Below are 10,436 nucleotides of genomic sequence, written 5' to 3'. Positions count from 1 at the left end.
GAAGGAAAGGCTAATCAGAAATTTAATTCTCTCTTTCGGTCATGATCATGGTTCGAAGACTCGGCCGAGACCGAGACGTCTCGGCCGAGTTGTAACCGTCTCGGCCTAGGCCGAGACGATACCGCGACGAATCGCGACCGAGATACTCGTCTCGCCGAGAAATCGGCCGAGAAGTCACCGCGACGGGTTGTCACGGTCGAGTCACCCCGAGTCATCCCGAGTCAAGGTGAATTTAACAAAAAATCTATAGAAAAAAAGCAAAAAAAGAATTAAAAAAGGGAAATTCGAGGACCTCTCTATTGCCTATATCGAACCATAGGTAGTACTAATGATCCTTCATACGGGGAAAGAAATGCGAGTGATGGGAAATAGAAACAAATTTGCCACAGTACTATCACGTGAAAAGATACGTTTTCTTTTCCACCTTGGAGGTGTACTACCTTCACTTTACTTTGAAGGTACTACCTTCACTTTACTTTGAAGGTACTACCTTCACTTTACTTTGAAGGTACTACCTTGAATAGTCCACGTTAAACATACTACCTTCACTTTACTAAATTATTGGACTAGTAGTGTTGCAGAACGTAGTAATCCTTTCCGTTTCCTTCAATTCTTCTTCATGGTAACTTAACTCTGTCTTCTTGCCGAGCTTTGGAATTCCGCCCTCTGAAACAAAGTAGAATGTTGCAAAAAGATAGTGCCCAATGGAGTCATTTGGCCATACCTTCACAGAGATAACCCAGATGGTTGTGATTCATGTCCTTTTTGCCTTGTTCTCCCTTGCCTTGTCAAGCTTCAGCAGGTAATTGATTTTCTTATTGTACCTTTAGATATTCTGCTTGTAAGGTGCTCTAAGACATTAGAGTTATTAAAAGAAACTGATCCATTACAAGGGCCAACTGTAGCTTTCCCAGACAGTCGTTTCACTTATGATATGAATATACAGATTGGTTTAGGATAGAGTGTTCATCAATTAATAACAAAAGTAGTGGTAGCTTCAGGATTCATCAAGTTAATAGAATAATAGAAAAACCTCCCATCGTACTCAGTCTTCATGAGAGTGGGGGCATAAGTACTGATGGTTTTGTAATGTGTAGACTAAATAGCAGTAAAGAGATGAATAAAGCGAGGGAGGGGAAATGGGAGGTGAGTCCCAAGGTTTTGGGTGAAAGGGAAGCAGAAAGAAATGGAGTGGATTTGTTTACAGTTAGAATGAGGTGGTGGATTCTCATCTGAGGGCAATCACGACATTATTGCTTTGCTCATGTGTTGTTCAGTTGATGCCAGTAGGGAATTCTTGGGGGCCTAGGTTGTTGAATAGCTGGCCATCCTACTCTTCCCTCTTGCTGATAGGTATCCCCAGGTGGAAATTAGCAATCTGCATTCACAAGTGACTCCAAAGCGTGAGTAAATCGCATCTTTTTACCGGCTTTTTAATGGTTAGCAATCTTGGAGGTTGGATTTGTACTTTGCTTACTAATCCATTGCGATGCTTACTAAATTATTCTTTTTTCCAAGAATAATTTTTCCTCTTTAAATTTAGTAATCCTTATGTATAAAACAAAAACTTTTGTAATTCTTGGACGACTAGGTTGCAAAGTGAGTGAAAAATCATGTGTAGTTATATATATATATATATATATATATATATATATATATATATATATATATATATGATGATGGTTAACAAAGAAATTGGAGAGATATGAGAATTGCTTCCACTGTACGTGTATATTTTTGTGCTAATAGAGAGGGACATTTAGTATTATCTTCCAACTTATTATAATACATAATCATCCTGGTGATCATGATCATGAACTAAAAACTATAGGAAGATGGAGAGCTAAATTATATGTTTAAGTTAATCACCCATCAACAAACAAAATGCCGAAGTTCTTATAATAAATGAAAAAATGATCATTGTTGCAGGTTTACATTATAGATTAGATGTTTAACTTACTAATATAATAAAAATAAATTATTATAATTATAAAATGTTAGAAACTGCTTGTTGTATTTTTTTTTCATATATCTTTAATTATTTTGTGATGTATTAACCATTTATATTGATATGTGTAATAGTTACAATGACGAGCAAGGATATTGGTTGGGAACATGGTAAACCCGTGGGAGGGAATAGAAAAATTGTGAGATGCAATTATTGTGGAAAAATAATGCATGGTGGCATTACAAGGTTGAAAGAACATGTCGGTCATGTCATAGGACAAGTTGAGCCTTGTCCAAGGGCCTCAAGTGAAGTTAGAGATTTAATGAAAATGCATCTAAAGATTGGTAAGATTCAAAGAGCTACAATAAAACAGAAAAAAGAAGAAATATTGAATTCTTTCCAACAAGAAAGTATGCATGGTAATTTCAACATGGTTGGCGACGAGGAGGACGAAGTCTTTTTTGAAATTGATGAAGAAAGTCGGATGGCGTTGGAAAAAAAACAAATGAAGCAAGCAATTAGAGAGAGCCAATACTTGCAATTTTTAGACGAACAACGAAGGCATTCGGTATCTGGGAGTCGACCTTCTATGTTTATGTCAGGTATGATTTGTAAACTAAAATATTATAACAAATTTGATACTATTTTATTAAATATAATTACATAAAGTTGCAATTTAGTCATTCATTTTTTATTTGTTAAATATTGTGAATTTTAGGGAATATGGGTGTTGGCACTTCAAACCCAACGACTTCTGAAAATAAAAGAGGATTGTCACGTAATTTCAGTGTCAGACAAGCAGATGAAATGACAAGCAGAGGAATTGACTCACATATGTTTCCTTCGAAACAAAAATCAGTCAAATCAATGTTTGCGAAGGAAAATATAAAAAGAGTTGGTAAGGCAGTTTCAAAGTTTTTTCATTTCAATGCTATACCATTTCATGCAGCTGACAATCCTTATTATCAATCGATGATTGATGAAATTGCCAAAGCTGGTTCTGGTATTAAAGGCCCTTCAGCTTATCAAATTGGAAATGAATATTTAGATGAAGAATTTGAAGAGCTTGAGAAATATCTTGGAGATATTTATGATAAATTTTCAACTTTTGGTTGTACACTTATGTGTGATGGGTGGAGCACTCGTACAAAACATCCAATAATAAATTTTATGGTATACTGTGATAGGCACATGATATACCATAGTTCAGTTGATTGTACCAATATTAAGAAAACTGCTGAATATATTTTCAAGTTAATGGATGAGGTAGTAGAGGTTGTGGGGGAAAAAAATGTTGTGCTAGTTGTGACAGATAGTGAATCTAGTATGAAAGCTGCTGGACAACTATTGATGAAAAAAAGAAAAAATCTTTTCTGGTCACCTTGCGCTGCGCATTGTATAGATTTGATGTTGGAGGATATTGGCAAAATGGATAATGTAAAAGAAACTATTGCTCAGGGGAAGAAGATAACAAGTTTCATATATAACAGTGACAAAGTAGTGAATCTGATGAAGACATATACAAAAAAAAGGGAACTGCTACGTCCAGGTATCACTAGATTTGAAACTGAATTCATTTCTATGGAAAGTCTTCTTCGGCATTGTACAGAACTGAAAAGAATGTGCACCTCAGATGAATGGGCAGAGTTTAATAACACTACCAAGAGAAAAGCAGAAGCTATTAAAGTAGCTGAGTTGATATTGTCAGAGAAGTTTTGGAAAAAAGTTAGAAATGTGTGTGCAATAATGGAGCCTCTGGTCAAAGTTTTAAAAACTATTGATCAAGATAATAAGCCAACATTGCCGATTATTTATGAGGCAATGGATAGAGCAAAAATGGCTATTCAAAAGTCGGTGAAATCTTGGAAAACAATTTGGGAAGTGATTGATAATAGATGGTACAATCAACTTCATCGGGATTTACATGCGGCAGGTAATTTAAAATATTACATCCAATTTAAATATGTAATATTTATTTATTTATTTATTTTCTAATTTTGTTATTTTATTGTATTTAGCATATTTTTTGAACCCGATCCTTCAATATTCTGGAACTTGTGAGTTTAATCTGGATGAAGTTCGAAGAGGGTTAAAGAACGTCATTGCAAAGTTGGAGCCAAATTTAGATGCACAAGTTGATTCAATAAATGAGGTATTCTTTTGATTATTTTATTTATTTATATTAATCAACAAATTTTAAAATTTTAACACTTGTGTATACATTATTTTTGTAGATCAAAATTTTTGCAGACAAAAAGGGAGGCTTTGGAAGTGCTATTGCAGCAAGAGCATTACCAAAATCTTTACCAGGTTTCAACTTAATTCATACTTACATAAACATCCAAATCATATAAATGAAGTTAATATTTTTATAATATTAAAATAATAATAATAAATGAATGTTATTATTACTTTGTTTGTTTAGCTGAATGGTGGCTTAACTACGGTGAAGATGCGCCTAATTTAAGGAATATTACAGTGAAAATATTGAGTCAAACCTGCACATCCTCTGGTTGTGAGCGAAATTGGAGTACATGGTCATTAATTCATACAAAACTACGCAACCGTTTGGCAGTTAAAAAATTGCATAAATTAGTTTTTGTGCATTACAATATGCGATTGAAGGTGAAAAATTTGATGCATCAAAGAGATACTGATGATTTCTACAACCCAATTGACTTGAATCACATTTTTCACCAAGATGATATATTGGATGATTGGATAAGAGAAAATGAACAACCCACATTGCCTGAAGATAATCTGGATTGGTTGGATAAGGGCATTCATCAAACTGAATCAGAAAGTAGTGAATATCAAGAACATGACAACGATGGTTTTGGTGATACATTGTCCCAATATATTACCAAAAGAAATAAGAAAGGTCTTGCTGCATCCTCAAGTAGGAAACAAAAAAGTAAGACTAAACAAACCAGTAAGCAGACTGTTCCGTCATCTTCAAATAAAAGTGACAACAGTAATGATGATGATGACAATGGTGACAATGGAGATGGAGGGAACAATTCTTCCAAGCATAGTGGTTACAATTGAGATAGCCAACAAGCAGGAGGTATGTCATGGGCTCAAGGACAAGATAATTATTATGCCACTCAAGATACTGATCATGGCTATCGTCCTGGTATAGAAGCACAACGTCAATTCCTCAATGATTTAACTCAATTTTCAAGTGAGAATACTTTCTCTCACCATTCAGGGTCACAAAGATATAGAGGAGTCAATGATCAGATACAAAATTTGGGTATATACTCAACTTATGAGCATGAATCTAATCAAAACCGTAGTACTAGTCAATTGGGATATGGCTATGACCAATCATATGGAATCACTCCTGACAATTACAGTGGATATCGGCCATTTGACAGACCTGGACAGGTTGAAAGGTCTACTAGCATTCATGGTAGTGGATACTATGAAAAAGAAATAGATAAGTCTCATGATGGTTCTTCTTTTGATTCCAATAACATTGGATTTTATGGTCATGATTCTACTGCATCATATGGTACCAGCGATAGTGTTAACTATCGAGGGTTTGGATACTACCATCAACAAATCATCTCCAATCCAGAAGTTCTTCCGTCCAATGATTATGGAACATCTAGTCAATCCTCACATCCAGTAAATACACCAGATAACTCGTTTACACTACCTACTCAAGGTCCTATGCCACTTCCACATCTGTTTTACCATTCATCGACCAATCACGATGATTTTGAACCACATCGTCATTCTACTTGGTATTAACAGGTACGAAAATATAAAGTACTAGTATATCTTTTTACATATTTACCTTTTATCTAATATGATTTCTTTTTATTTTTGGCAGGAGATTGATCAAAATATTCCAACTTTATGCTATAAATAAATCTTTAGTTTGTATTGTTAATGGTTGATATTACTTTTGCAATTATTAGTTTTAAAATTGTGGTCTATGTTATTTTGATTTTATCTGTGATGCCATTGTTTTAAATAATTAAAAGTACTTATCGTGTGTAATATGTATAAAAATAGTACATTTTACAAATTTTCTTTTGTTATTTTTTATTATTTTTGTTTAGCATACTTTTTTTTATATTATTAACAGTTTTTAGAATATTAAATGCTTTAAAATTTGCGTCTCACCGAGACCGTGACCGATATGCCGAGACCGATGTGGAACGTTCCGGGCCGCGACCGCGACCGCGACCGCGACCGCGACTTTGAACCATGGTCATGATGGATAATTTTTTTGGCAACCCACAGCTTTTAAGCAAGAATTTCTTCATGACATCCTCAAGCAATGTAGCAGTCCAAATGTTCGTAGTTAATTCAGCAAGAAAGGAGCAGAATTTTGTTAAGAAATTTCAGTCACAAGCAAGTCCTACGGTTCAGCCATTCCAAATGCAGAACGGTCCCTCTCATTTTCTTCATTTCCTTACTCCCACTTATCATGCAAATGGTAACTTTGGCCACAGTATCCTACGGCAACGTAAAGTTTAAAGCTAATGGACTGAAACAATAGCTGAACTAGGCCTTCTCTCGACCAATATTGGAAGGGATTCCTGCAGCAGCTAGTTATGCAATAGGAAGCTTTTCATAGTTTCTCTATCTAGATATAAATCTTCCAAGCAAGCTGCAGCTAAAATACTATGCAACAAATCAGGTCTCAAGGTGGAATTTTTGGAGCCAACGTTCGTAAGGAAACCTGGTAAGTTTCTTTCCCTTCTCTCGGTTGAAGTGGACAGAATTCCAGCAGCTATTTCTATCATTTCCAGCTTACTCCTCTCGGTTGCTAGTTTCTTTTCCTCTCTCTTTTTAGTCAGTTACTTAGCAACGTTATGCTCAGCTAAGACTTATTCCCTCACTAAAATACAACATTTTCCAGCAAGTTTCCTTCTTTATTTTCAGCTCAAGGCTCAACAGATTCAGTCCAGTTTCAATTTCACTCCTTTATCAGATTTCTCCTCAGTTAAAACTTATTATTCTTTGCTAAAAACTAACATGCAGCCCATATATTCAGTTATATTCCAGAAATGAAAGAGTGGTTACAAGATTCTTACCTTTTTCCATTAAGTTTTAATAGTTGCAGATTGCTCATGCTCGTAGCTTCGGTCTTTCTAACTTTTGCACCAGCTCTACCCTATTTCCCTCACTGATGCAGTTGATGCGTGAATTGCAGACTGGTTTCACCTCTTGTACTCACTCTTGGCTCATGGTTCTAAGGTCACAAGCTGGATGAATGCAACTAACACTGTCTAACTCTCTCCTCCTCACTCTCTCGGTTGCACTGGAAGCAAGAGGAAATCAGAAATGCTTCCTTTTCTCCCTTTTGATTGTGTACTGAGATGAGAGAAATATGTCTTAGTTTCTCTCGGTCTTGCTCTTAAGGTCTGGTTGATATGAAGAAAAGTAAGGTGTACTTCTTCGCTCGGCTGATCACTCAATCTTCTTCACTCGGTGTTGCAGGCTGCTCGAGTTTGCTATCACAACTCCTCACTCGACCTCCCTTTTGTTTTCGTTCGTATAGATAGCTAATGGTGAAGCTTCACTTTCTTTTCCCTCAGACTTGAGTCTGCTTTAGGAAGAAAGCAAGAAAGGAATCATCTTTTGTTTGTTTTTGCTCTCAGTCCGCTAGTTTCATGTCTTTAAGCTACTCTCTCATTCGGTCGATGCTTACTCAGCTAGCTTAGAAACATTTCCCTCCTGGCAGCTGTCTTATTTCACTGCCCCAAATTTCATTTCCACCGCTTAATCTAATAGGGCTAGCATTCGGTTCAATGAAATGTATTCCTTTCTCTTGGTTGGTTTCTAAATTCTGATAATTTGTGTGATAGCCGCTTGGTAATTAGTCTAGACTTTTAAGGTTAGTATGGTCTTTTAGTTGTAGTTTAATTACTCTCTAAGGCCTAAAATTTTATGATTTCATGTATGAACTCCTACTTCATTCGTATTTTCGGAAAAATTTTCTTACATTGATTTTGACACATTTAACTTTAAGAAAACCTCATTAGACATGTACTTGTTAAATTTTTAGTGTATGTTACATGTCTAGTAATATTCGCAATTAATCACGATTTACGATATACACGTCATATATTTATTTAATTCATAAAATTTTTCTACACTTCTAGACATGTACTTATTGAATTTATTTTCTAATTCTCAATTTTATAGGGATTCAATTAGACATTTAATTTAACCATTCATTCGTTATATCTAATATTTCTAATATCACAGTACATAAAATAAAATAATTTTAGGACATGCATATAATTTCTCGGGTTCTAACAGTTACAACTTTCATGAAGACAACTCAACCCAGTTCACAGTCGATCCAGGTCGAATTTGCAGATTACAGAACCAAAATTTCATTGTCAGTCTGGTTGTCAGCACTAAATTCAAATAGCAATAACTCAGGCTACAAAAGTCCGATTGAGACGTTTCAGATGCGTTGGAAAACTGAAAAATAGGACTACAATTTTCATGTTTTGGCCAAATGCTGATTTGATACGGATCAAAGTGAAAAATGAAGCCAGAAATGTGAAATCTCAAAACTGTCCGCGGACAAGAACATTTGACAGTCAGGGGTATTTTAGCCATGTAACATGCTACAGTGCTCGGATTGAGCTAAAATGTTACAGGAAGCTTCCTAACTCCATTCTCTACAACTTTTATGTTTTGACCTAAGCCTGATTCTGTGACACCCCCACTTCTCCTTAAGGCGAACCAAAGGGTATCCGCGGAACGCCTGCCCAGCTCTCGCCAGGACTCAAGTAATTTACGTTCAAGCTTATAACGGTACTAGACATCACACCCAGATAATATAAATACAATTAGTGCGAAAGCGTTCAAGGTTAACAATATTTAACAATTACCAAATCCATATAACGGGTTTCCAAATACATCCCAAAATATACAATAACCAAAATATCTAGTCAATAGAATTGGAACCCTATTACAAAAGTCCACAAAAGTACTCGAAAATAGAAATTTCCTCCGAGTTTCATTCCAAACCCAAACCTGTTAAGGAAAACAAATCTACAAGGTGAGCAAAACGCTCTTGAGGCCAAAAGCACACATGCAAGCACATTATTCAAGTAACAATTCCAAATTGACAAGTCGAGCAATAATGTATCCATTATTAACAATTCATGAGGAAAGTAACCATAAACAATTCAAGGATACTGGAGCTCTCAGGAGTTATGTTCTACTTGCACGATCAACAACCTCCACGAGTTGACACTCCGTCAATCGGGTAGGTTTAATCCGTAGAACTCCACTTAACCTGTCCCCTTTCACCTTACATACCCCTGTTTCGGGCCCGCCTGTCATTTGTTTAAGGCAATACTACTCGAGTATGCCAAGCAGGATCTCTCACTAGATCAAGCTTTTCAATTTTTTCCATGGTTTACCAAGGAGCCCGACCAAACCCATGCCGGCTCGAGCCCAAGGTTCGCCAAGCATGTTTGAGTGTCGAGGAGAATCACTCCAATGACGTATGCAGCCATAGCAAACTATTTCAAATCAAACAAGCAAGTAACATGTGCAAGCAATTGAGACATTCGAGTATTTCAAGTGCGAGTCATTTATTTCAAGCAAGAAAGGGTGCGATAAAGTACACCCCCGTCTCGAATTTTAAAATCTCAAGTATCAACAACAAGTAAACATGTATCTGGTTCACAGTAGTTCAACTAACACACACTTGACACTCATCACGTAAACAAGAAGAAACGGCACTCGAAATTCAAGCGTCCACCGTGGGATCCTTTTGAAGTTTCTCTTGTGTGCCTGAGCAATTAATAAGGATTTATCACTCAAAAACCCGAATTATTACAAAGATTGTACTTAGTGCACAATCCAAGAAAATCCCATGAAAACGAATCCCAATCACTCGTAAATCGGGGTTCAAAGATGGGATTTTAAAGCACAAAAGTAATCGAGATTTCATCTTGGAAATCAAGTCTAATACGTTCAAGTAACATCAAAGGAATAAGGAGAATTCAAAAATCTCCATTTCCTAAAGATTCAGAAATTTCAGTTTTGGTACGAGATCTTTGAAAAATCGTATTTCATTCTTTACAAGTTCAAAATTGGAAAACTTGGTATCGTTGGAAACCTCTTCCAAAGTACTAAAAGTTCCTAGAATACACTTCTCTAAGATTGCAAGTGGAAAACATTCAAAAATGAGCTCAAAGTCGCTGTTTTGGTTCAAAAGGCAGATTTAAGTTGGTTTTTGGCCAACTTTGAAAATTCGGCAAAATTCACTTGATTGGAACTAGCCTTTAAAATTTGTAACTCCAGTAGTGTTGTAATCCAAGTTTACAAAAAAATAAGTGGAACGAGAAACGGAGTTTTGAGTACCAAGATATGGTAGCTCAAACTTACCCAAATTTCCTTGTTAAACAAGGGTTTTCCAAAATGAAGTCTTGAACTTTGGTAATTTAGTCGAGCAGCGAAATGGACTCAGATTGGTACCAAATTCGGCAGTATAATA

General features: G+C 35.9%; 1 protein-coding gene across 1 annotated transcript; it reads left to right on the top strand.

Annotated features, from left to right (window-relative positions):
- Positions 1–2,087: 2,087 nt before the first annotated feature.
- On the top strand, positions 2,088–4,996 carry LOC113737524 (uncharacterized). The gene is made up of 5 exons (XM_027264748.2): positions 2,088–2,550; positions 2,667–3,881; positions 3,967–4,100; positions 4,183–4,258; positions 4,374–4,996. The coding sequence occupies exons 1-5, from the start codon at positions 2,088–2,090 to the stop codon at positions 4,994–4,996; spliced, it is 2,511 nt and encodes an 836-aa protein (XP_027120549.2).
- The last annotated feature ends 5,440 nt before the right edge of the window (positions 4,997–10,436 follow it).

Source organism: Coffea arabica, chromosome 3e (genome assembly GCF_036785885.1).
Source record: "Coffea arabica cultivar ET-39 chromosome 3e, Coffea Arabica ET-39 HiFi, whole genome shotgun sequence".
NCBI classification, from domain to species: domain Eukaryota; kingdom Viridiplantae; phylum Streptophyta; class Magnoliopsida; order Gentianales; family Rubiaceae; genus Coffea; species Coffea arabica.
This window is presented reverse-complemented; position numbering and strand designations above follow the sequence as displayed.

What these genes read in the sequence shown, in the direction of transcription:
- LOC113737524 (XM_027264748.2), top strand. Translation starts at nt 2,088, where the DNA reads ATGACGAGCAAGGATATTGGTTGGGAACATGGTAAACCCGTGGGAGGG. An exon ending in TCGGGATTTACATGCGGCAG is followed by an intron (nt 3,882 to 3,966) that starts GTAATTTAAAAT and finishes TATTGTATTTAG; the next exon opens with CATATTTTTTGAACCCGATC. An exon ending in ATTACCAAAATCTTTACCAG is followed by an intron (nt 4,259 to 4,373) that starts GTTTCAACTTAA and finishes TTGTTTGTTTAG; the next exon opens with CTGAATGGTGGCTTAACTAC.